The sequence below is a fragment of the Nothobranchius furzeri genome, chromosome 5 (assembly GCF_043380555.1).
Source record: "Nothobranchius furzeri strain GRZ-AD chromosome 5, NfurGRZ-RIMD1, whole genome shotgun sequence".
NCBI classification, from domain to species: domain Eukaryota; kingdom Metazoa; phylum Chordata; class Actinopteri; order Cyprinodontiformes; family Nothobranchiidae; genus Nothobranchius; species Nothobranchius furzeri.
In genome coordinates, this window is record NC_091745.1 from 51,940,628 (window position 1) to 51,968,288 (window position 27,661).

Consider the following 27,661-nt stretch of genomic DNA (forward strand, 5'->3'; position numbering starts at 1 on the left):
CATGTCATGCCACTTTTGTGCTAAAACATCAAATATGCTCAAGTCATCATTAAGTTAACAGATGCAAGTCAATTCAGGTCGCAAGTCATTGGCCTTCAAGTCCGAGTCAAGTTGTAAGTCTTTATAGATTTTATCAAGTCAAGTCAGAAATCATTAAAATGACTCGAGTCTGGCTCGAGTCCAAGTCACATGACTCGATTCCACACCTCTGGTGATTAATACATTGAGGTTGGTCTAACACCGTAGACAAACTCATTAAAAAACAAGACATTTTAGTGAAAAAGATGAGAAAACTCCACCCCTATCTGACATTTGGGGTTTATGTTGAATGTTCACCAACAGATTATGTCTATCTGCCTAAACGTTCACCCTTTTTTCAAACAAACCTTTTCTAGTCCCATGATGTTTAAAGTCCTAACTCAAATTATGAATCAAAATTCAATATTTCTGCTCTCTTTTCCCTTTAGAGTGGTGAGTGGTGAGTCAGATCATTTAAATTAAACCATAGAAACCATAAATATCACACATGTGACTGTCAGAGCCTTGTGCTGCTCAGATTTCAACATTTAGTCCCACCTTTAGTTTTCATACAATAGCTGTTTGTGTGGACCCTGTTTTACATTCCTGTCTGCCTCCATTGCTGTCAGTAAGAGACTAAAATGTTGTAATTTTAGGCTTGTACTCTTCACAGTGTCTTGGGAAATGTTCTACTCATGACATGTTCTGACACTTCTGTATGATCATGTGATGCAGTGACACTTTGAGCTGACTGCAGTGTGTTTGTGTGTCCATCAGGCCATGTTCAGCCTGAGCATGCTGGAGAGCGAGGCAGACGAAGTGACTCTACAAGGAGTGACCAGCATTGGACTAAAGTGCGCTTTGGATTTTGCCTACACTGGACAGGTGAGCACAATCCATCTCAGGTGAAGAGACAAAGAGAAGATCACTGTCCCTGCAGACTTTCTTTGTTTTATTAGGGGAGTCAATCAGATAGACATCACGCCAGTGTCATCACTTGTTGATTAAATCATAAACAAAACAGCTGCTATTATTTTGGTCCATGTCAAGACCTATTCTAACATTTTGATTTTTTTAAAGACTCAGGAAGCAATTTTTTACATAGTGCATACATTTCCATGCAAGCATTGTATATGTGTATCATAAAAGGAAATTTTTTGATTTCAATTCAATTCAATTAAAAAATACTTTATTAATTCCAGAGGGAAATTGATAGCTGTAGTAGCTCAGAATAATAATAATAATCAAATCATCAAAGAGTTATTGTATATTACAATGGCTGTTGGCAGGAAGGATCTCCAGTAGCGGTCAGTGTTGCGGCAAAACTGAAGAAGCCTCTGACTGAAGACACTCTTCCGTTGTCAGACAGTCTTGTGAAGAGAATGCTCAGGGTTTTCCATCATTTTCTTGATTCTCTGGAGAATCCTTCTTTGCATTATCTCCTCCAGTGGTTCCACAGTCGTCCCCAGAACAGAACCAGCCTTTTTTATTAGGCTGTTGAGCCTTTTCAGGTCCCTGCTTCTGATGCTGCTACCCCAGCAGATGATGGCTGAAAAGATTACACTCTCAACAACAGACTTGTAGAAGATCTGCAGCATCTTGCTACAGACATTGAAGGACCTAAGCATCCTCAAGAAGTGCAGTCTGCTGTGTCCCTTCTTGTAAACAGCTTCGCTGTTCTTTCTCCAGTCCAGTCTGTTGTCCAGGTGAACTCCAAGGTATTTGTATTCCTCAACCACCTCCACTTCTTCTCCCATGATGGAAACAGTGGTTGACTCCACCCTGTTTCTTCTGAAGTCTAAAATCTTCTCCTTTGTTTTGTTCACGTTCAAGGTCAGATGACTGTTTCCACACCATGCCACAAAGTGCTCCACCAGCTCTCTGTACTCAGCTTCCTGTCCATCTCTGATACACCCGACAACTGCAGAGTCATCTGAGTATTTCTGTAGATGACAGGTCTCCGATTTGTACTGGAAGTCTGAGGTGTACAGGGTGAAAAGGAATGGTGAGAGTACAGTCCCCTGTGGTGCTCCAATGTTACTGATCGCCTGGTTTGATGCGCAGTTCTTCAGCCTCACAAACTGTGGTCTGTTTGTCAGTTAGTCTTTAATCCAGGTGATAGTTGAGGCCCCCACCTGTGTCTTCTGGAGTTTCTGGCAAAGTACATCAGGCTGGATTGTGTTAAATGCACTCAAAGTTTGAACTCGTGTGTATCACCAGATTTCAATTTTGCAAGAGTTGATGTGCCAATAAGTTAATTCTGAGGTCAAGACAGCAACAAGCTTTGAGTAATTCATGTATAGAAAGCAGGTGCAGTAATCTCTGCCTTTAGAGGCCTCAGTTGGAGTGTTAAATTTCAAAGGTTATAATGATAGAATTTCAAAAGCCTAACGGGAACGGCTCTTTTTGAAGGCATAACAGGAGAACATAACAAGGCAGTGTTGCATCTAGAACAATCAAAAATAATTCTGCATCGTGTCTTTGTAACTGGCTCCCATGTGCACCAACTTTTTATCAGATTTGACTTTGTTGGACATGATCAAAATAAATGTTTTAAAGAAAGTTTAAGAGAGAACAGCGTTAGATTTCTGTTCAGAAGCTGCAAGACAGCTAAGAGGCTTGCTCTTCCTCACAAAGACTACTATAATCACTTCTAATAACTTTGCTTGCTTGACCTTGTTTTGTGCCTCTGATTTTCACTCCAACATCCTGCCTTTTGACTTATGGCATAGTGCGAGGCTGAGAACTTAGTAATGACTCCTAATTTTATTCCCACAGTGAAAATGAGCAAAGAGCGAATGGTAAGTAGGTCAGCCACGGGCTTGCAAGCCGACCAGCTTTGGCTGGCTCTGCTCCTGTCTGACTAGGGGAGATGATAGCGGATGAGATGAGGGCAATATGCTTATCCCCACACTGTAAATAATGACCTACTAAAAACCTTCAGTCACAGACCAGCAGGGTTAGCAAGCAGATGCTGTCACAGAGTGATTGAGGAACTTCACCGGACTCTTTCCAAGTACTTCAAGACCACAAGAACTTTTCAGGTTGTTTTCGTACACGACACCTGAGGTCCCACAAACATTTTTCTGAGAAGAAGTGTGAACAGGTCCACTGAACAAAACCTCCAACAGATATTGCGCCAAATAATGGTTTTATTTTATTTTCTCATGCAGGCAAAGTTCACAAGTGCTGAGCATAAAACATGTCAGGTTACGCAAGAGCTAAGTGCACTCCCACACTAAGGCGCCGTGTTACAAAACTGACTTCTGCTGTGTGAGGCTGAAGTGGTCCAGCTGAAGTGGGCCTCTGGAGTGAAGAGTGTTTGAGCAGGGTATGAAGAGCCTTCACCTACGGTTACTACAGTCATTATTTCATAATCATAGCTACTGCTGCTGCTGCATCATCCTGACGGGAAGCTGATTAAGTGCAAGAAAATTTAGGGTTTGGCATTTCTGATTTACACAGTGCTATAGATGATTTAGTTTATGATGCAGTGGTTTTGAAGAGTATTTGTCCCTTTACATACTTGTTCTGGTTTTGTTTGTTTTGTTGTTGTTCTCACATCTAGATGTTTCAGATCAGCAAACAAGTATCAGACAAAGAAATTCATAATAAATCCAAAATGTAGTTTTTGATTGATAATTTCATTTATACAGTTGAGCAAAGCTATCCAACCACCCTGTTCTTGTGTGGAAAAAGTAGTTGCTTCCTAAATCTAGGAAGAGGGTAACAACTATAACCAAGTGTTAATGATAAATAGCAATGAGCCTCTCACTTCACTGTAGAGGAATTTGAAGAGGGGATTCACTGAGATGTGTAATGCTTGTTAAAATATGATCATTCACTCCAGGGCTGGACTGGGACAAAAATTCAGCCCGGGCATTTTAACTGGAGACCGGCCCATCACCTGTTTTTTTTGGAAAAGACATTAAGCCTTACGCTGTTTCTGACACACACCAACGTTATTGGTAGTATTTATGTATCAATCTAATAAACGTAAACCTACACCATCCTTCCTATCCTGGTATTCTAAAAAGTAGGGTTGGGGGTAACTGATTATTTTTTAAATGATTATTCTGACGATTATTTTATCGAATAGTCGACTATTCTAATGACTATTTAGATGATTAATCTAGTGATTACTTTTCTATTGCACAATTAATAAAAACCAAAAAATTCTCAAATAAATTCCTCAAAAAAATTGATAAGTTGTTACTGTAAGAGAATAAACACTACAGGCCTTCCATTTTGTATAACACTGCTTTTATTGTGTTGCAGTTGTTTATGTTCTGGTGACGTGTAGAACTTGGGAGTGCAGGCTGCTGCCTGAGAGGTGGTTGGAGACGGAGTGTCTCCATGCTGCTTTGTTTTGGTCACTTATGTGCATGAGGCAAGTGGTGTTACGACCCTTCCTGGGGAGTCACGTGTTTCTCCTATTTTAACTGTAAATCCTTCTAGCTGTTATATTTATAACAAGAAACAGACATTCGGACGGAATATTTTCATGTTTATTCGAATATGATTGTGGAACACACCCAGCATCATAATAAATGAAGTAATATTTATGCCAATTTAAGCCTTTATGGGTGACCAGGACTCTGTGATCAATTTTTGGCAAGGGAAATTATCATTTGTTGCCATTTTTGAGGTGTTTATGAATGTGGAAGACACCCAGCATCCTGTGATGGCACTAATAACATCAAGAGTAATAAATAAGGTAATATTTAGGTCAATTTAACCCTTTACACGTGACCAGGACACTGTAATCAATTTTTGGCAAGGGAAATGATCATTTGTTGCCATTTTTGAGGTGTTTATGAATGTGAAAGACACCCAGCATCCTGTGATGGCACTAATAACATCAAGAGATAATAAATAAAGTAATATTTAGGTAAATGTAACCCTTTACACGTGACCAGGACACTGTAATCAATTTTTGGCAAGGGAAATTATCTTCTTTTTTTTTCTTTTTTTCTGTGCCATTTTTGGGGTGTTTTTGATGATACAGTAGGCAGTATGAGTACAGTAACATCAACAGATAATACATAAAACCCTTATTTGGTCAATTTTAGCCTCCATGAAAATCTTAGCGATTCAATCACTTTTTGGCAAGTAAAATGCCATTTTAGTTGTCTACAATTAAATCATCAATAAAGAATTTAAAGATATTTTGAGGCATTTCTTATAGGTAAACGGGAGGGTGTAGTCTATTTGGCAAGTGACAATCTTAATTTTATGTGCTGAAGTGCTTTTATCTTGTTACTTTTTAATAGAGCAACGTAATGTATAGATAGCAACTTACACAGTGTTATTAAAGCCAAAGTTTGATCATTTTAAATACTTTTTTTCAAGTAAAAATGTGCCCCAAACTAGTTAACTGTGGCTCCATGTCAAGTGGACTAAAGAAAGGAAGGGGAAAAAATTAAATCGCTGGAGAATTGTTTATTTCCATTTATACAACGTTTACATTCAATACAGGGTACCATTTTACATTGTTTACTTATTTTTTTAGTATCAAGGCTGTAACATAAAGAAAGCCAGTTCTTACCACAAAGTTTGTGGCACAAACCATCTTTCAATCGCAAATATTGCAAAAAGGATTAATATATCCTCATTGTGAACGTTTAAGACAAATAGCAACACTTAAAACAACTTCCGAACTGGAAAAACTAATGTGGCAAGATGCAGAAAGGAGTGCCCGGGCGGGATTCGTTCCCCAGACTCCCGGGTGAGAGTCATACACTCTAACCAGTCAGCCAAAGAGGCATCTCCTTAGCCCAGTAGCCAGGGCGCATGATCAATCGGGACATTGTGACAGGACGCTCACACTGCCACATCTTCCTCCCTCTTTCCACAAGCACGTCCTCGTGCTCCCGCGCAGGGTGCCACAAACACTGCCACACTAATATCCGCGATAAACATCTGTTTAAGTACCGGAAGAGGTTATCTTTGCGTTCTGAATGTCCATATTGCTAGATTTGCCGAGTTTTAGGGCGAAATCCTGGGGAATTTTGTCTAGAAATGCAATTACCTAACCGTGCGCGATCCCGCGGTGGCTAATCATTTTTTGGCAGCGAGTCAATTTATGGCACAACACCGGCTCGGGTTTCTCCTCCTCCTCCCTCTTTTCTTCTCCAACCTGTCGCTGGGCTGAGGCTCCATCACTTCCTAAATTGATCTTACTTGAACCTTCACTACCAAACAACTGTGAGATTTTAACACATGTGCCAGCATCAGCCTGAAGGGCCAGTTTCTTTTTTAGTCGAATTTTCTCCGCTCCTCCTTTCCGTTTTTTGTTCTCCATTTTGTAAAGCTCGTCTGTCTGTTTACTGAGATTCACAAACAACTGGCGGGTGCATCAGACCTCTGGCTATTGGTCCAGCCCAGAGTGTATTATTACCAATTGGCCAATCCACCAACTTTTACGAGGCGTCGCGTGGGGCGGCGCGGACAAGTTGTCCGCAACAACAAGAGGCCAGAGGAAAAAAAAAAAAAAACAGACACCGGCCCATAAAAGATGAAAGGGTCGGCCCAGCGGGCAGTTGCCCGCTATGCCCTATGGTCAGTCCAGCGCTGATTCACTCTGAGTTTCACATGCAGGCAGAACATGATAATAGCCTCCCACCCCTATTTCCGGCTTTAGCCGCCAAAAGAAAATTAATAGGAAAACACTCGGGTCAGAAAAAGCTAAGCAGATCTATGTCACACTGTAAAATAGCTTTCATGGACTCATCCATCTTGGCTCACGACCAGGCAAATAGAAGCAAAGTGTTAGCATTAGCAACTCCACAACATGGTGAAATACATTCAGGCTTTTGTTTTATGTGGAGATAAAACATCAATGTTGCATTTTTTAGAGCGAACAAAGGCAACGGAAGAGTGGTGTTGCTGTAAGCCAATCAGAGGCATGACGTTTGCACTCCAAGAATCCAATTCCAGACATTTTCAGTCGCCTCTCCTGCTAACTTCTACATCTTGAAACAGGAGCACCAGGGCTTTTGAGACCACAGCAGATTCATCAGGAAATAAAACTGAGTGTATGGCCATTTTAAAACACATTGAAGGGTTTTCCAGCAGGAACAGCCTGCTTAAGTTAATAGATCAGACGCTCTAGAGCAGAATTCATGGTTTCATCAGTTACGGCCCGTGGACCTAAAGCAGCAAATCAGTCCCACCATGTCTGACTGTTGGCACACCTTTCAGAAGATTCTGCTTTGTTTCATCAGCCCAAATAATTTTTCCCTAAAGTCTTGAGGATCATGGAGATGTTTTTTTTTGGACAAATGTGAAACGGGTTTTGTTTTTAATAGGAAGAGGCTTTGGACCTAAACACTCCCATGGAGATTCAAGCATTCTTTGTCCCACCATCAGAAAGTGGTCTGCTCAGCTGGAAATGAGATATTATACAGATCACTAGGCATATAACGATCAAAAGAAACTGTACAGTATTCTCAACTCTGCACTCTCCCTCAAAGATGATCCTACCCCCTCTCCCCTACAGGGGCTGGCTCTCTGCAGTGAGTTTCAATTTTTTTTCCTGCACAAAATCCAGAATATCAGATTCAGCTTCCTTCACTCGGGTCCAATTTCCTGTGAGGAGTTTCATTGCTCACCCCTATTTTCCTTTTTTAATCAGGTGTCACTCTCTGCTATGGTTGATTTAATTTTGACTATGAAGCCCTCAGGCTCTCCAGAGGATTGCCTTCCCCCAAAACTACTATGTGATGTCTTCCAGTGTTGTCCCCTGCTGTTTGGGACTTTGCTAATTCCATCTTCTCCTCTGGTGTGTTGTCTGCTGCATTTAAAAATGCAGTAGTTCAACCTCTATTAAAGAAACCACCTCCACAAGAAACCACAAGCTCACTTCTCACTTTGATGACAATGGGCATCAGTCAGACTTCAGACCAAATTACAGCACAGAATCAGCCCATGTTCAGGTTCTCAATGATGTCCTGATTCTAACTGACTCTGGCTCCCATGTCTTGTTACTGTTACTTGACCTGACTGCAGCATTCTACACTGTAGACCTCATCCTACTTCACAGACTTGAATCATGGGTGGGTGTGACTGGTACTGCCCTGGCCTAGTTGAAATCTTACCTCACTGATCAGTGTTTTAGTGTCCATATTAGAGACTGCACCTCTCCCAATGTCCCACTTCCATGGGGAGTGGCTCAGGGCTCTATCCTGGGTCCTCTCCTATTTTCCATCTACACGCTCCGTTTCAGAAAGATTCTAGCCAGGCATGGGTCAGCTACCACTTCTATGCTGATGATTGCCAAATTTACCTTAGACTCAGTCAACAACACTCGACTTCTGTTTTGTCAGAATGCCTCTCCTCTTGCAGTTAAACCCGATGCTGACCTCTCAATGACTTCACAAATCAACACCACTGTCAGGTCCTGCTTTTTCCAACTGTGGTGCATCACAGGCCTTCAACCCATCCTCAAACCGCACCTTGAATGTCATTCATGCGTTCATTACTTCCCATCTGGATTTCGCCAATTCTGTGCTGATTGGGATTAATGCATCCACCTTAGGCAGACTACAGAAAGTTCAAAATGCTGCAGCCAGATTTTAAAATAATACAGACAGACGCATGCACATCACTCCAATTCTCGCTGATTTACACTGGCTCCCAGTAAAATTTAGGATTAATTTCAAAATTTTGCTAAATGTATTCAGGACTTTGAACTGCCCATCTTCATCTGGCATATTTGCTGTCTCCATATGTACCCATGCGTCCCCTTCGATCAGCCGATGACCTGCTGCTGGTTGTCCCAAAAGTTCGCTACAAATCACGGGGGAAGCATGCCTTTTCTCATGCAGCCCCTATGTTGATGTAACAGGGTGAGCGTCCTGTCACTGTATCCCGATTGATCATGCGCCCTGGCTACTTGGCCACAGGGATATCCCTTTGGCTGACTGGTTAGCTCGTGTGACTCTCACCCAGAGGTCTGGGAATTGAATACCGCCCGAGCCCTCATTTCTCCACCTTGCCACATTATGGTATCACTTTTTGTTGAATAATAACCTCTGATCCTAACCTGAACTGTGTTAGATGTTCTGGGTTCGTTTGTAGATCTGCTGTTGAGGTGGCTTCCTGGATGCCTCCCTGGTGAGGTTTTCCGGGCATGTCTGACTGGGAGGAGACCCAACAATAAACCCGGACACACTGGAGGGACTATGTTTCTTGGCTGGCTAGGGAACACCTTTGGATTCCCCTGGAGGAGCTGGCCCATGTGGCTGGGGGGAGGGAAGCCCGGGTCTCTCTGCTTAGGCTGCTACCCCCGCAACCCGACTCTGGATACGTGGAAGAGAATGGGTGGATGGACGGCATCTTTTGCTCTTGAGATTCTTTAAACCTAGGCGAGGTGTTGTTTTAGGGGATCTCTAAGGCTACTTCATCTTGTCAGGTTCTAAAAGGATTTATTTCTACAGATCTTGCAGTAATCAGCACTGGGCGCGCCGTGGCAGGTGGAACTGAACTCCACTTTATTAATAATGTGGTAAATCACAGTTAATTTATGGTTTAACAAGGACGACTAATTCTTTTTCACATGGGGTTATCATTTAAGACTTTCATTTTCTATTTACTCAGATTAATTTAGCCTGAAATTTGTTAGCAGATCTCAAGAATTTACATGTAATTTAAAACTGGAGAAATCTGTAAGGGGGCCAATCCTCCTTCATACCACTCTAGGTGATCAGAGATTTTCTGTTTGTTTTTTCTCCAGACACAGGATGAATAATTCCTGCAAACCGAATCAAAGACCCTTTTATTACTGCAGTCTCTGTGAATATGTTAGCTTATGGAGCTCATATGGAGCCTGTGGTTAACTGGACGACTGCCCAGGCCTGCCAGGAAACCATGCTGTGATAAATGGAAATGTGCAGATGCAGCTAATTGCAGACAGAGGAGATGAAATGTTATCTGAAAGTCTTTCATGGATTTTCCTTTCTGCTTTGATATGTTTTCATAGAACGTAGCCACCCAGTTTCAATAAATCACTGTAATGCATTCATACACTCTTAGCTTAAACATAAAATATCATATTTGTGCTTTAATTCTGGCATTGATGACTGATACTATGCTCCAGCTCATATTGATTTATCTGAAATAACTATTATACTGTAACAGAATATGTCTTTTAAACTTCCACATGTAGGATTTTTTTTGTTAGAGCTTATGGATGTACAAGGTTCAAGGACCAGGAGAATAGTGTAATTTTTGAGTTTCAGACTGGCTGATCACTGATTAAAAACGGAATATCAGCCAATCACAATGACTGGCATTTTGCTGCATGTCTAATTTTCATGCTGATGACAGTTTTCCTCACTTCTAAATGTGTGGACAGAAGAAGAGGCAGAGCATTTGTGTTCAGATCTGTTTGATCTGCTTCAGAATTAATAAATAATGAGCAGGAATCAGCAGTAAAACACGACACCCATGAGTCCTGCTGAACAGCATTCAGTTTTCTACCATTTCAGCATCTCTGAGAGATGTGGGCGACAAACGATGAAGTCATTTTTCTCACTCTCACTGCTGATGCAGTCACGGTTTTGTGGCTATGTAGGGCAGTGCTGCCGGATGGATTATCAAAGGTTGGCTCCTGACTTCAAAAAATATCTGGATTAGATTAATCCATAGTGTGAGAGGTGACATGTTTGGGTTATTATTCCAGTGATTAATGGAATATTTGAGTACTTTCAGTCTTGTGAGATGACCTTTACTCTGAAACTTTATGCCTCTTTGAGTTTATCAGCATTTAGGTCAAAATAAAATCCCGTTTCTGAATATAAACACAATAACAAACGGTCAAGCTGCGTGGTACAAAGTAAAAGTGCTGTTCACATTCGCGCAGGGATGCTCCAGCCAGTGGTTCATGCTGAATAGTTAGCTGTTTATATGAGCTGAGTGGAGGATGCAGACTTAACACATAATGCTTCTGTAATGAGTGCTACGAGATGCTATGAAAACTCCAGTTAGGGGTAATGGTGCCATTTAGATCTGCATAAATGAGATTTTCCACTTAGTTTCATTTGATCGTATCTGAGTTTATCTGGATACAGTGATTTTCAAGTAAATAATTCAAGGGTTAATTTTAATAATCTTGAGAATATAAAGAAAATATTGAATTCATGGCAGATATTTTGACTTAACAGGACCCTTAATGACATAATAGGGAAGGCTAAGGCTGCATTTTAAAGTGGAAACCATCCCTTATTATTACACCTGTACTTTCCAAACTCAAAATAGCCAACAGTGTCTGAAAATGACCTTTAATTACACCAAAGGGAAATTTAGATGTTAATCACCCTTTTTTATGCTCTGTGGTCAGATCCTGCTGGAGCCAGCGATCATCCAGGATGTCCTGTCTGCAGGAAGCCACCTTCAGCTGCTGGAGCTCCTCAGCCTCTGCTCACATTACCTCATACAGGTACGCCCACATCCTCACAGCTTGGAGTTTGCATTGACTTCCATTCATCCTGGACAGTTTATGATCCAAAATCGGGCTAAATCCGCTCTAACCTAAACCTAATTCACACTTTAAAACTTAACCAGATTCCAGAAGTTACATCCTTGGGATTCAGCCGCCATAAGGTAAAGTGGTCTGGTCCATCAGTCCAGTATTCAATTTAATTTCAGTTTAGTTCATTTGTATATCGCAAAATCATAAAAGCTAGTTAGTTCAGTTTCCTATGTAAGAAAACCCAGCAGATATTATTGAGGAGTCACTGACTAGTGTCAGTGTTTTTACATCAGTCCCCATCATGGTCCCCATACTAATCAAGCATGTGGCGCCAGCGGAGAGGAAAACTCCCCTACAACAGGAAGTAACCTCCAATAGAACCTGTCTCAGTATGAGCAGCCATCCACCACGACTCGCTGGGGATTTGAGAAGACATAGCAGATGTGCATACGCACACACACACGCATGCATATGCATGCGCGCGCACACACACACACACTCAAAACAAATCAACTAGTAGTAGCAGATTCTATGTTAAAGAAAGTAAAACATTAATATCAGGAGAGGGAGAATGTCCGGTGGTTGGCTGCTGTGTGCCAGCTGATGGTCCCCTCCAGAAAGGTATCACGGCTCAGCAGAACAACAGTGTAGCTGAGAAATCTTATTTAGCAATTAAAGGGATTTTAAGCTTTTTTTTAAATGAGTTTCTGTAACTAGGAGGAATGAAACATGCAGCGAGCAGTTTGGCTATTGGCTCTCTGAGTGTGGTGACTGGTCTGTAGCAGACAGGACACAGTTTGTGACGTTCAGGACAACCGGGTTAACAACATTTGGTTGGTGTACCCTCCCAGAGTGGTTTCCATGGTTCTCCTCAGAGGTAAACACCACAGGAGTAGGTTTTACCACCAGCCTATCAGCAGACTCGAGCAGGTAGGTGAACTGTGGAGAACTGAGTTAAGCCCGTTTACAGATGACTGTTGCATCTACGGGGTGGGGGAGGGTACGGCTGTGTGGAAACCAGGATCAGAGGAGGAACACGAAGGGGTGTGGTCAGAGACAGAGCCGCATGACAGCAGCAGAACATGAAGGTTTTAAATAGTTTGGAGAAATGGTTTGATGTTCTGCAAGACCGATGAGCTTACAGCTAGTTCAAGTGTCAATGCCAAAGATTTTTGCTGTTGTCTAGAAATGGCTCCAATTTCTAATTTGCTTACCGCATAACAAAAAACTGATTACAAAATAATAAAAACCAAAATGGTGCTGTTACAAATCAGTTTGATAATTAATAAAAAAACATAATAATGGTGTAAACTGTTTAACAGCAGCTACACAAGATATGAAAGTCAAACTAATTTCCTCAAAGGTTTACTTTATTATTTAGTGTAAAGATAGAACAATTTTCAAATAATTTCTTTGTTATTTTTTAACCAAAATTATTAACAAAGTTCATCACCTGAAGAGTAGAAACCATAGTCTTATGGTTTAATATCAAAACTAACAGAAGTATAAAAAGAGTCGTGTTAACAGTTTTCTCCTTCTCACATTCAGGCGGAACACAGAAGAGCAGGTCAACATTACATTGCTCATGGGCACTATAGCATCATTCATACTCCTCTTTCAACTTGAAGGAGTGTCCATGTCTTGTAGGATTAGACCACCCTACTTAGTGTTTGCTTTTGTTACACGACGCAAATCAACAAATCAGGCTGAGGCCACTGCAGATGTTCAAGGTCTTTGATGCACAGAATGCACAGGAAATTCATTGTAATAAAATATGTGTGAAACTATACTTTATTTAATGTTTTCACACTCTACAAATCTAACACAACATTTTATTGTGATTATTCCAAATCTTATCCAGGGGTTTTTTAATCATTTAACTTTGCTGTTACAGAGCAGGTAAGACAGCTCTACAGTGCCATCTGGTGGCTGCATGCCAGATATCACATAAAGAGGTTATCATTATGTCGTTCCTTAAATTCATCTGACATTACCTGTCATTTATGTTTTATTATAATTTGTAAAAGATCAGACGTTTAGGATTCTTTGGTCAAACCTCAAAAATAACACTTCATTCCATCTCGTGATACACATTTATTGATGCCCAACAGGGATCAGTGAAATTAGTGAAAAAAACGCTTCAACAAATCCATCCATCCATTTTTCGGGTGCTTATCTGGAGTCATGTCGCGGGGGCAGCAGCCTAAGCCAAGAGGCCAACATCATCTGCAAAAAGCAGAGACTCAATCATTAGGCCACCAAAAAGGATTCCCTCATCTCCTTGGCTGTGCCTAGAAGTTCATAAAAGTCCATAAAAGTTATGAACAGAATCGGTGATAAAGGGCAGCCTTGGTGAAGTCCAACTCTCACTGGAAACGAGCCTGAGTTACTGCTGGCCATGCGGACCAAGCTCTGTCACTGGTAATAGAGGAACATAACAGCATGCATCAAATTTGAACACATACAAAAAAGCTGTTTAATGCATTTAAGTGTATTTAAATCAAATCTACACAACTATGTTTACAGTGCAAAGAAAAAATGCAAAAAGAGAGTTTAAATGGTTTGCTTGTAAAGCTTCACTACCGATGGGGTGAATTACCTGCCTGATGTTGGATGGAACATCCTGTCACTGAAGCAGCTGCTAAAGCCTCCACAGCATCATGCTGGGGGTGAAAAAGGTTGTCCAGATAGATTTCAATGTAGCATCACCCTCTCACTCACCTCTTTGCTTCAGAGAGCGGCCCGGGGAAGAATCGGCCCTCGTAACCAAGCCTAGTCCAGCCTGGTCAGAATAAGTGTCGTGAATGACTTATAGCTGCTGCTGCATAAGGTTTTAGTGTCACGATGTGGTGGTGTGGACCCAAAATGCAGTACCCAGGATGACACGGAGGCAGGGATGAAGATTTTAAATAAAAAGTCTTTATTTTGTGGGTGAGCCAAAAACCAAGGTAATCCAAACTGGGAGTCAAAATCCAAAAAGCCAAAAATCCCAAAGGTCAAAGAGCAGATTATTATCTGGGAATCAAGAAACTCTGGTTAAACACAGAGGGACTAAACTGACAGAATCAACAAACATTAATGGACCGACAAGAACACAGAGACAGACAGGGCTTAAATACACTGGGAGGAGCAATCAGGGAAAATGGCAGCAGGTGTGTGAAGTGAGAGCTGGAGGGAAGACAGGTGAACCTAATAATCAAAATGGGAAACAGAAACAGAGGGCCAAATAACCCTAAGAAACTAAGACACCAAAACTAAACCTAAAGGCTGCAGGAAAGACTAACACACACACACAGCAATGTACTTATATATAAACAGGAAAGGGGAATGGACACACACACACACACACACACACACACACACACACACACACACACACACACACACACACACACACACACACACACACACACACACACACACACACACACACACACACACACACACACACACACACACACACACACACACACACACACACACACACACACACACACACACACACACACACACACACACACACACGTTGAGCTGGGGACTACAAGGACACAGAATGTAAATGAGACCTGGAGTACCTGGGGATGAATGAGATGACACAAGACCTGGGAGGAATAGACTTAAAGGACTACAAACATAAGACACTAAACTGACACGCAGACAAGGACACATGAGGGCACTAAGAGAGCACAAGGGGAGAACCTGGAGTGGAGCACAAGAGGAGCTGGGGAACAAAGGGACACAAGAGGGAATCTAGAGAGGGATGGAGGACACCAGGAGGCACATAAAGGAGGGGGCAGATGCAGACCATGACAGTACCCCCCCCTCTAAGGGCGGATACCAGACGACCACAAGACAGACAAACACCGCAAGCAAAAGACAAGGCAAAAACAAGACACAAAACAACCAGAGGGAGGGAGAGGAGGGAGCAAACAAAACACAACCCAAAAAGGGGCAGGCGAGGAGGGAACAGGAGACCCTGGGAGGCCGGCGACGGGGAAACCGGAGGCGGGACGAGGGAAGCCTAGGGGGCCGGCGACGGGGAATCAGGAGGCGGGACGAGGGAAGCCTAGGGGGCCGGCGACGGGGAATCAGGAGGCGGGACCAAAGATGCCCAGGGGGCCAGTGACGGGGAACAGGGGTCTTAGAGGAGGATGACGAGGAAGGAACTCCAGAGCCCGGGGAGACTGGAAGGCTTGAAACTGAGAGACTTGTGGAGACTGGAAGGCCAGAGACGGGGGAACTTGTGGAGACTGGAAGGCTTGAAACTGAGAGACTTGTGGAGACTGGAAGGCCAGAGACGGGGGAACTTGTGGAGACTGGAAGGCCAGAGACGGGGGAACTTGTGGAGACTGGAAGGCCAGAGACGGGGGAACTTGTGGAGACTGGAAGGCCAGAGACGGGGGAACTTGTGGAGACTGGAAGGCCAGAGACGGGGGAACTTGTGGAGACTGGAAGGCCAGAGACGGGGGAACTTGTGGTGACTGGAAGGCCAGAGACGGGGGAACTTGTGGTGACTGGAAGGCCAGAGACTGGGGAACTTGTGGTGACTGGAAGGCCAGAGACTGGGGAACTTGTGGTGACTGGAACTCTTGAGGCTTCTGGGAACGGGGTGCCGTCGGCTTCAGAGCCGGAGGGGGCGCCGTCGGCTTCAGAGCCGGAGGGGGCGCCGTCGGCTTCAGAGCCGGAGGGGGCGCCGTCGGCTTCGGGGCCCGGGGACGTGGGAGCGCCGTCTGCTTCAGAGCCGGAGGGGGCCACGTCGGCTTCAGAGCCGGAGGGGGCCACGTCGGCTTCAGAGCCGGAGAGGGCGTCGTCTGCTTCGGGGCCCGGGGACGTGGGAGCGCCGTCTGCTTCAGAGCCGGAGGGAGCGCCGTCTGCTTCGGGGCCCGGGGACGTGGGAGCGTCTGCTTCGGGGCCCGGGGACGTGGGAGCGTCTGCTTCGGGGCCCGGGGACGTGGGAGCGTCTGCTTCGGGGCTCGAGCCGGGTACGTCTGCTTCGGGGCTCGAGCCGGGTGGCGTCCGCTTCTGGACCACCGCTGAGGCGAGGTGCGATGCGTCCACCTGGACCACCGCTGAGGCGAGGTGCGATGCGTCCACCTGGACCACCGCTGAGGCGAGGTGCGATGCGTCCACCTGGACCACCGCTGAGGCGAGGTGCGATGCGTCCACCTGGACCACCGCTGAGGCGAGGTGCGATGCGTCCACCTGGACCACCGCTGAGGCGAGGTGCGAAGCGTCCCCTTGGACCACCGCTGAGGCGAGGTGCGATGCGTCCCCTTGGACCACCGCTGAGGCGAGGTGCGATGCGTCCCCTTGGACCACCGCTGAGGCGAGGTGCAATGCGTCCCCTTGGACCACCGCTGAGGCGAGGTGCAATGCGTCCCCTTAGACCACCGCTGAGGCGAGGTGCGATGCGTCCCCTTAGACCACCGCTGAGGCGAGGTGTGACTCAGACGCAGGTCTCCGAGTAGGGGCCTCTGAGATAGGCGGCACCACTCTGGCCTCAGGAGAGTGCTGGTGATGGCGTTGTCGTCTACGATGAGCACGACTCCTAGGAGGTGCGGGGGTGAAGTCAACAGGTGCGGAGGAAGTGATACAGCCCACCGGAGATGAAGTGGTGGCGCTGTCAGAACCTGGTGAGGGTGTGGTGGTGTACTCCATCTGAGAAACTGAGGTGGCATCAACATGCATAGGAGAGATTGAAATGAAGAATCCGGTTCTGATGGTCTGAGATGGGGAGTTGATGCAGTCCGGATCAGGTGAGGGTGTGGCGGTGTGACACATCGGAGAGGAAGTGGTGGCCCTGTCAGGACCTGGTGAGGGTGTGGCGGTGTGACCCATCTGAGATGCTGAGGTGGCATCAGCGACTGGTGGAGGAGGATCTCGGCCAAAAGTGCGGAGGAGCAATGCAGCAAAGTCCCAAAAAGACACAGCCTTAAGATCCTCTATGTCAAAACGGTCAGCAACCCACCGCATGGCTTTACCCCTCAACCAGAGCACCATATACGACACCTTGTTGAACTCTGAAGATTCCAAGTCCAAACAACGGGCACAGTCCCGAATGAAACCCATACAAAGGTCTGGATCACCGTCATAATAGAACATCTCCTGTGTACCTGGAGTTCCTGCTGGGTCCTGTTCTGGTCGGTCCATTCTGTCACGATGCGGTGGTGTGGACCCAAAATGCAGTACCCAGGATGACACGGAGGCAGGGATGAAGATTTTAAATAAAAAGTCTTTATTTTGTGGGTGAGCCAAAAACCAAGGTAATCCAAACTGGGAGTCAAAATCCAAAAAGCCAAAAATCCCAAAGGTCAAAGAGCAGATTATTATCTGGGAATCAAGAAACTCTGGTTAAACACAGAGGGACTAAACTGACAGAATCAACAATGGACCGACAAGAACACAGAGACAGACAGGGCTTAAATACACTGGGAGGAGCAATCAGGGAAAATGGCAGCAGGTGTGTGAAGTGAGAGCTGGAGGGAAGACAGGTGAACCTAATAATCAAAATGGGAAACAGAAACAGAGGGCCAAATAACCCTAAGAAACTAAGACACCAAAACTAAACCTAAAGGCTGCAGGAAGGACTAACACACACACACACACACACACACACACCAATGTACTTATATATAAACAGGAAAGGGGAATGGACAAGCACACACACACACACACACACACACACACACACACACACACACACACACACACACACACACACACACACACACACACACACACACACACACACACACACAAACACTGAGCAGGAGACTGAATCTCACACACACGTTGAGCTGGGGACAAAGAAGCTGGGGACTACAAGGACACAGAATGTAAATGAGACCTGGAGGACCTGGGGATGAATGAGATGACACAAGACCTGGGAGGAATAGACTTAAAGGACTACAAACATAAGACACTAAACTGACACGCAGAAAAGGACACATGAGGGCGCCAAAGAGCTACAACATAAGACACATAACAGGGATGCAGACAAGGACACATGAGGGCACTAAGAGAGCACAAGGGGAGAACCTGGAGTGGAGCACAAGAGGAGCTGGGGAACAAAGGGACACAAGAGGGAATCTAGAGAGGGATGGAGGACACCAGGAGGCACATAAAGGAGGGGGCAGATGCAGACCATGACATTTAGTATTTCAGTTTGGCTTATGTAGCCATTGGTGTGTCGTTCTAAGGTCAATGAACTGTGGCAGTTATCGTGATTTTGGTTGACAACAAAAGTGGAAGACGTCCATTTGAAAGTTTCATTAGGATTCAGTTTGTGAGATATTTGTAAGTAAACTTTATTTCCATAAAAATCAAAAGATAATAAAATAATAACTAAATATCAAATGAATAAAGATAAAAAAAACTAAAGATTAAAAGTATTTGAAAAGAAAATAATATCAATTACAAAATTCACACTTTAATAAAAATGATTATAAGTAAAAGCTGCTATTGTAAGGTGTCCAGACAGCAATACAACATAAAAATAAAGGAAGTGTATTCCAAAGTCAGAGTGCATCAGCCCTGAAGGAGCTATCACCTCGACTTTTATATCTGATCTTTGGAACTTCTAGAATGTTCTGGTGGGTGGACCTGAGCGCTCAGGTTGGAGTATAATGCTTCAGCAGTTCAGTGATATAGGGAGGAGCTTTACCACCAGTGTTGCCAGATGTACGATAATTAACGTATTTGTACCATAATTTTGGGCTCTGTACGATGTACGATCAATAGTTTCAAAAATCCTCAAATGTATGATAATTTCACATTGCATCTAGTAACACTGTCTTTTGCTGTGGCTTTCCCAAGTCAATTACATAATTTTAAACTGTTCTGAAGTCAGATTTCACCTCAGTGCTTACAGGTTTATGCTATTGTGTCTATTACAAAAACTGACTCTGGGTCTGTACAATAAATAGCCCAATCACATCGATAGGGCCTACTCTCGCGAGAAACTGTAAGGTTATATAATGTGGCAGTGTCCCGCCAGTTTTTGCTGTTTGCCCGCGAGCGCGCCGAGTTAAGTCTAATCTAGGATGACAGAGCGACGAGACAATGGCTTCTAATCTTAAAAGACATACCAGAGAAGGGACGGATGAAGGTAAAGCAAAGCAACACCGGACACAAGTTTATCGTTCTGCGTGGGAGTTGGACCCTATTTTCAAAGGATGGCTTGCACCTGTTAGGGGGAACGAAACCAAGGCTTTCTGTTGTTGCTGCAACATCCAGATGGTATCAGAAATCGCCGTTCTCAAGAATCACGCAAAGGGAGCTACAAAGAAAGGGTAAACTGCATTGTGCCAAACCAGACATCTATACCTAAATGTCTCCAGCAAACTAATGAAAAAGAGAAGTTTGAAAATGATGTGAAAAACGCTGAAATCAAGCTATGTGGCTTTTTAGCCGAGCACAACATTGCAATGAGAAGCACAGACCACTTAGTACAGGTGATTAAAGGCATTCTGCTGCGACAGACAGTGAATCAGATGAGGAGATCGAGATCAGCAACTAGGTGAGTAGGCTGCTTTGTCATTTATTGGGTCAATTTTTCCACTACTGTGATGTTTTGTTGCGTGCTTTTAACCTATGTAGAAATGAAATAAATAGGACTGCGCAAATGTGCATATTGTGTCAATGCGTGGAGGTCGGAGTGGTGCCGACACACTCTGCACGTTTATAAGCATTATATTACTGGTTTTAAAGATGTTTATTTAAACAGGGCAATATAAAACACCTTCTTTGTTATATTATATTGGAGTGAGAAGTCATTTATAGAACGTTATTATCAAATTTATGTATGAAAAAATGGACTGAAAAACGATAATTTAAGCCTCTCTGTACGATATTGTGGGATTTTGGATCTGGCAACACTGTTTACCACAGACTCAGTTAGAGCTCTTCTGTTTGCTCCAGTTTTAGCCTCGCTGCAGAATTCTGGACCAACTAAAGGGATTTTTTTTATTAAAACATGTGAAAAGTGTGTTACAGTAATCTAGACTGGATGAGATAAAGGCATGGATAACCATTTCAACTTCATGTCTGGACACCAGAGGTGGAAAGAGTACTAAAATGTTGTACTTAAGTACAAGTATAATTACTTTCATGAAATTTTACTCAATTATAAGTAAAATTACTTGCTTCAAAATGTACTCAAGTAAAAGTAAAAAGTAGCTTATTTCAAATGTAGTCAGAGTAAAAGTTACTTAGTTACTTTTTTGACTGCAAGGACGGGCTCTTCTGAATAGTTAAAAAAAGACAATGGGTTATAAATCTCAAAGTGGCCGTTTTTTATTAAATGAACAAATATGCATATTGAAGTGCAAAGGCAGTTACACTGCAAACTAGTAACATAAATTAGGTTATAGTCACAAGCCCATGACTTTTCCCTGCAGTCAGGTCCAGCAGGATCAGAACAGAACAGTCCCCTGCATCACTGTGAGTCAGAAGGTCATTAGAGACCCTAAGAAGAGCTGTTTCAGTAGAATGAGCTCTACAAAAACCTGACTGGAAGCTATCATAGATGTTATGCTCATCAAGAGCAGCTGTGAGTTGTTTAGCCACAACCTTTTCCAAGATCTTGAAAATGAACGGAAGTTTGGAGATGGGTCTGAAGCTGTTATGGAGAGAGGCGTCGAGCCTCTGTTTTTTAAGAAGCGGGTGGATTACAGCATTATTAAAGTAAGCAGGGACCTGACCAGAGACCAGAGAAGCATTAATTATAGAGAGCACGCTGGGATCGATGGACTAAAAAGCACTTTTAAACAAAGATGAGTGTAGGATGTGATGACTGTTGCTTGACTTGCTCCGCCCCAGCCTCTGCCATCTGGTCAAGGTGTCTTCTCATATTGATCAAACCTGTTGAATGACAAATACATAACACATATTTAATATATCTGGCAATTAAGTTTTGATTAAGAAGATGCAACAAGAATTGTTTTTAGTAATACATACCTTGCAAATACTATAATTTGTGTCGACAGACTCGTATAATTGAACTTTAAGTATGTTGACGGGACTGAAATGAATAAGAAACAGATTAAGGTATGATATTAAATTATAAAAAATTACCTGCTTCAATGATATCGTGCCTCTCAGTCCAGGTGGTCTTGAACTTTGGAAGAAGGATTGCAGCAGCAGTCAGCTCAGGGTCTTCCATCATCTCACCAAAGTGCTTTTGGACACCATCCTGAATGGCTCTGAAGAGTGGCTGACACATCTTGGAGACAGTCTCCAGTCTGCTGAGTTTTTCTTTTAGCTGGAAGATCACTTGAGGGGCGGGACTAGGAAGCTCAAAAATGACCAATCAGAAAAAAGAAGGAAATCCCGACTGTACCACATGACGCGGTAGATTTCTAGTTGTAGTAAAAAAAAAAAGCGTCTGGCAATGGTGCAAACATCTTTTATTTTTTAGAAGAAATGCTTTTAGCACTTCTATGTGTGGTTTTAAAGACATCTGTGTCATTTAGAACAGAGGAAAGAGCCGCAGCGAACTCCGCCGCTGTCTTCGTTGTTTATGAGAAATTGAGCATCGCCGTGTATGACGTGAATTAAACAGGAGGAGTCTGGCAGGCCAGGCTATCTTTCTCGTACCATTAGTGCCTATTTTCTTCTCCTACCCATCATTCATTGCACTGTAAGGTCACTGAACACATGCTTCACACTAAGAAGTTCAACTCACCTGTTGACCGCTCCCTTCATTCCTTCTCACAAGCTTTGATCTTCTTAGGTGAGTCATCTGAGTAGTCAGTTAGTGTTTCTTATCCTTTCCTTCGTACCCCGTAACACTCTCGTAACCTAAGCACTCAGTTCTTCTGGTGCGCGCCTTCAGCGTCCGCAGCACTTCCGTGTTTGGGTCTTACCAGTATAGACATATCTATACATAGACACTTCATTAAGCGCTGGATCACTCTCGAGTGTGTTAGGATGCTTCTACATATGTATGTGTTTACAAGGGCGGAAATCACATTTCAAATTTTTTTGTGTGTGTGGGGGGGGGGGGGGGGGACAATAAACACTAAAACTTCAGAGTAATTTTTGGGGGGGACATGAAAAAAAATGCTCTCAACATACAACACTCAGGGTTTCCCTTTCATAGGCGTAGCCGTGGCGGGCTGTCACGGCTGAAATCCCACCGCCACGCCTACAAGATCCCAAGTTTTTTTTTTTTTTGCGCTGTTTCCCGAAGAAGCAGCGGGAACTACTATGTGTCGCTTGTGATCACAGCCGCCAGGCAGCAAGGAGGAGCAGGCAGGGCAAGGTGAAGTTACAGCATAAGTTACTGAGTTTAAAATTAGAAAGGTAGCAGTGGATATAATGCTTTTTGGTTTACATGTTTCAATAGCGTTAAGATAAACGAGTGTTGACGATCTTGACAGGGTTTCCTCCAGTGCTTATTAGGCCAGGTTTTCCTCCCCCCACCAGGCTAAGCATCACTCATTCATGTAAATTTTTTTTTTTTCATGTCTGACTTTAACCGCATCTAATACTGTATTACGGCGTGAGCGCAACAGCGACAACTTAAGATCGATGTGTGAGCAGCGTGAGAGGTCGGGTGTTTCATCTGAACCCTTAAAACCTCCAGCAGGCTACGTTGCACTATTGACGTTTTAGCGCGCGGCGCTGACAACTTAGCGACGTGACATGTCTCGGAGAAAGCGTAAAGACACGTTGGACGCTTCTTCTGAAGCGGGAAAATAACACTTCTTCTTAAGCAGAGCACGACGTCGCCTCGGCTCGTTCACGGCCGAGCCGGACTGAGCTCGATAACATTGACCCAGCACAGCCACTGGGTCGTTGGAGCTGCCCCGTGACTGCCTGATGGAAAACCAGCAGGTTTCATCAGACTCGTAAAGTTTCTTGTTTTTGCTGGGGAGCCCCTGTATTTTACCGCTCCCTCCTGCAGTCTTCCCCTATTCAAATTTAAAATGATTCTGTAAATTCCGTGTATCAATAGAAAAAATCTCTGCCTCCACCAGCTGCAGTAAATGTAGTCTCCAAATAATAAGTAAGAGGTGCATTCATCTGTGTATCTCCTTCGATCCGCATTAGTGATATTTTCAGCACCAGAACAGTGAAGCAAAGAAACAGATTCCTGAGTTTGTTAGTAATTTTATTTATTAGGTACATCTAACCTGTTCTATTTTTCTATGAAATGAGATCAAATCAGTGCTTCTATGGGTTGTTATTTAGAGACGTGTCATAATTCCCCATAATTGGACATTGCCTAATGAAACCATTTAGAAACATTTTCATAGTTATTTCATTTCTTTCTTATAGATGCCTTTATCAAAAGGCAAGTTTCTACTTACTTGACATTCTGGAGCATTAAAAAACGACCTGATGTCTGCCGTTTTTTCGTTTCTCTGCCATTTCAACTGAACTGGTCTGCTGACAGTTGGACAGCAACACACACACAGACGGGATATTGTCAGTTGAACGGAGCTGGAGGATATTGATCAACAATAATATCTTGCCAATTTTGTAAATCTCCATAAGCATCCTTTCTTTTTGTTTTCATTTCAATAACAAGACTGAGGCCTAAAACGGAATAAGCAATTAAGAATAAAGATTTAAAAGTAGATTGTTAATAGTTGAAGTAACATGTCCTGAAATGACATGGCCATTAGCTGACCAACAGCTACACGTGTGGACGGATGCAAAGCATTAATTTTAAGTACATATCTAACTTTTTCACAACAAAGAGAGAGAACATAAATGTCAAATTAAAAGTTTATTAAATCACATAACATGACAGCTACTAAAATCCAAATAGTTCCATATTGATTTTAATATATTTGAAATTTTCCTTCTGAATATGGCTAGAAAAAATAACAAACTTCAAATCAGCTTTCACAAGTCAAGTATCAAAATGACTGAAATCTCTTTAATAAATCATAGAAATGTTTGTAGGCTGTTAGAGAATAACTCTGTAATATTTAATAACTTTATCTAAGTCCTACTGAACGAAAAGATACACAAAATCTAAAAATATATTCTTGAAATATTTGTTTCATTTTAATAATAAAAATAAAAAACATTTACTTTAGAAATACACTAAACATATACATACTCTATAGTTTATCTTTCAGTTTAATCGATCTCTCACTTTTCTCAGTTTTCATAGTGTTTTTGGGTCTGTGTGGCCAACAGGATCTTTGGCTCTATGTTTTACACTGAGAGCTTTGAGCAACGTGCCTCCACCACACATTTGCTGCAACCAGTTCATCCCTAAGCTGCACGGTGCACCTGCACTTTGACATATTGTAAACAACTGCAGAGTCTGGGGAAGACGGGATAAGAGCGGTTAAACACTGTGGTTTTCCATACATCGGACCAGTAAGTTTTGATTCTACCATATTCATCAGCTAAATAGGATGAAACGCGAACATTTTCATCGATCTATAAATGCTCCGCAGATTCCAGGGGCAGACCGTGAAAGCGTACGTGTCCGGAAAAAGGAACTTTTGATCACCTTAGTGAATGGAATAATAATAGCGGAATAATCCTGGAATGACCAGAGAACATGAAGTGACAACTTTTTTTTACTGTGGTGGTGGTGGTCTGTCATAAAGGGATCTCCGACCGGTGATCAAAATCTAAAGATAATCGGTGTCTATGTTTGACATTTATGACCACATCTGACATACATATTTAAGTTTGTAGAACAAGCGTGTGATAAATGACTTACTGCTGGAAACCGCTGGCTTTTTGATTCCTGCCTCCTGTAAGCCTGCGGGCTGCTGTGAAGCTGTGAGCGAGGCAGAGCCGGCAGCCCTGCCCGTTGGAAACAGAGTGTGTGGACCGACCGTACCGACTTGAGGGATTTTGGGGGGGGGGGGGGGGGGGGGGGGGGGGGGACACTATAATTTCTCAACAATTAAAGCACATTGTTTTGTATTTGCAGACTAACTTTTACATTGTGGTTTTAGAAGAAAATACAGGTTTACTGATAGCATTTATGTGTTTACAATAACTTTTGTGGGGGGGACAACTTTGTGTGAGGGGGGGAAGCGCCCCCCCAACCCCCACCCCCCGCCCCCCCTGGGATCTCCGCCTATGAGTGTTTATACTCTCGTCTCTCTTCTCTGTGGTTATGTCTGAATCCAGTGCGAACCGCGCCGACACAGTATTATGCAATGTTGTTTTTTTTACTCGGTAACAGATAAGATAAAAATGTAGCGAAATACAATACTTACAAAAAACAGTACTTAAGTAAAAGTAAAATTACAGATTTTAAAAACTACTTAAAAAGTATAAATGCGCAAAAAATCTACTCAATTACAGTAACGCAAGTAAATGTAATTAGTTACTTTCCACCTCTGCTCACGAGCCACGTTTCATAAGACAGTTTTCACATGGCCCACCTCCCGGGATGCCTTTCTGTCCTTTTTCTCTGCACCCAGAGCCTTTCAGCTTCGATATCAGTTTCTGGACTGGACCATCGTGGGAGGAGAAGAAATTCTACGCAGCAATCCGAGAGGATTGTTATTGACTTGGTTAGATATTTTAAGCCTATTTTAAATGTCTTTATATTTGATCTTGAAAACAGACAATCTTATAACTTGGCTGATAATGCAGGGATTATCAAATTTAGAGTACATTACATTCACAGAGAGAACCTGGTTTATTTCATGTCATATGTATTTAATATATCAATATATGTCAGTATTAGCAAAGCTTAACATCATGAACCATGACAGACATGACTGAAGAGCAGATGAAGATATCATGCCAGGCACTGATGAGAAAATATTACAAGGATCTCACAGCTGAATTTGAGAATGAGATGCTACACCTGAGAACAATATATGGTGCCACATTTCCACACATTCGGTCTCCTCTTGAGCTGCTTAATGCCATACAGGATGCAATTACAGAGCATTTTTGGAGAAGTTTGTATTGGACTGAGGATATTTTGCACACTACCTGTGACTGTTGCTGGGGGTTAATGGGCTTTTAGCAAACTGAAACTGGTGAAAAATTATTTGAGATCAACAATGTCCCAGGATAGACTAAACAGCCTAGCTCTTCTTTCTATTGAAAGCCAATTAGCCAAAGGATTGGACTTTAAAGATCTCATAAGTGATTTTGCTAACATGAAGACCCATCAGTGGGCATTTACTGGAAAATAAATTCCAGGATTTTTGTTTGAACACATTGTTGGCAAATAAAAATAATTATATGTGAAATCTGGGCATTTCACTTTTATTATGCTGGCATTTGTATTTGCTCAATATAGAGGTTAAACTAAGATCATATTTATTATCTTGTCTTATAGCATGACAAAAAATGTGTAAGAGAGATATTAAATAATTGAGCATGGGGGCCCACCTAGAAGACTTGTACCTAGGGCCCAGAATTTGGTGCTACGCCCCTGCACGTGGCCCTGGGGTTAATCAAGTTTAATTGTTTCTCTTTGCAACAATCTTCACAAGAAGGCAAAACAGTTAAATGGCAGGTTACAGATATTTCCAATTGACTGTATTTTGATGGATAAACTCAAGGATGCTGGCTGTTTTGAAAGAATTACCCCGACGCACACTGATGCGCATGGATGAGCTTGGAAAAATGTTCTTTTTATGAAATTATTAAACTTTGGCTGAACAGCGCTTTTTCCCGTCTCTAATATGGACACGCATGACGCATCCAGTCTGAAGCAGAATAGCTCTTCAGCTCAGAAAGCACCTGTAGAGACATTTGATCACGCACAAAGTTTATGTGGAGCAGAAGCGGTCGGGCCACGGCAGGTGAAACGTTCCTAGCCTACATGAAGTGAAACTGTTTAATTGTAACATCAATATGTTACTGGACACGCTGGTCTGGTTGGTTAGACCAGTGTTGGAAGTGGAAAACACACACACACACACACACACACACACACACACACACACACACACCAATTAAAATAATGCTGATAGCGTGGACTAGAAGACAGGTGATGGTTTTATTTAAATGATGATCAGGCGGCTGTAAAATGTAATATCAATCCACATCCAGACACAATTATCCTCTATTCTATTTGCTCTGCTCTTGTCTGGGCTGATGCTGACGGTGCGCGCGGCGCGCCTAACTAACGGCTGTGGTGCACATTTTACGCATTTGGAGAGATGGGCTGGATGCTTTGCGTTTACTGGAAGATGGTCCACTTAACCTGGGACGTAATTT

General features: G+C 43.0%; 1 protein-coding gene and 1 long non-coding RNA gene across 4 annotated transcripts in view; one reads left to right on the forward strand and one right to left on the reverse strand.

The window, feature by feature from the left end:
* The window catches only part of klhl32 (kelch-like family member 32), a 60,394-nt gene that overhangs the window by 16,693 nt on the left and 16,040 nt on the right, over positions 1-27,661 (forward strand). For all 3 annotated transcript variants that reach the window (XM_070550915.1, XM_070550914.1, XM_070550913.1), the window contains exons 4-5: positions 796-903; positions 11,360-11,458. In XM_070550915.1, the coding sequence (XP_070407016.1) occupies positions 796-903; positions 11,360-11,458 (207 nt within the window). The remainder of the gene's footprint in view (positions 1-795; positions 904-11,359; positions 11,459-27,661) is intronic.
* On the reverse strand, positions 13,571-14,303 carry LOC129160154 (uncharacterized). The gene is made up of 2 exons (XR_008561103.2): positions 14,213-14,303; positions 13,571-13,717 (listed from the first exon to the last, which is right to left on the reverse strand). It is a non-coding gene; the product is annotated as an uncharacterized lncRNA (long non-coding RNA).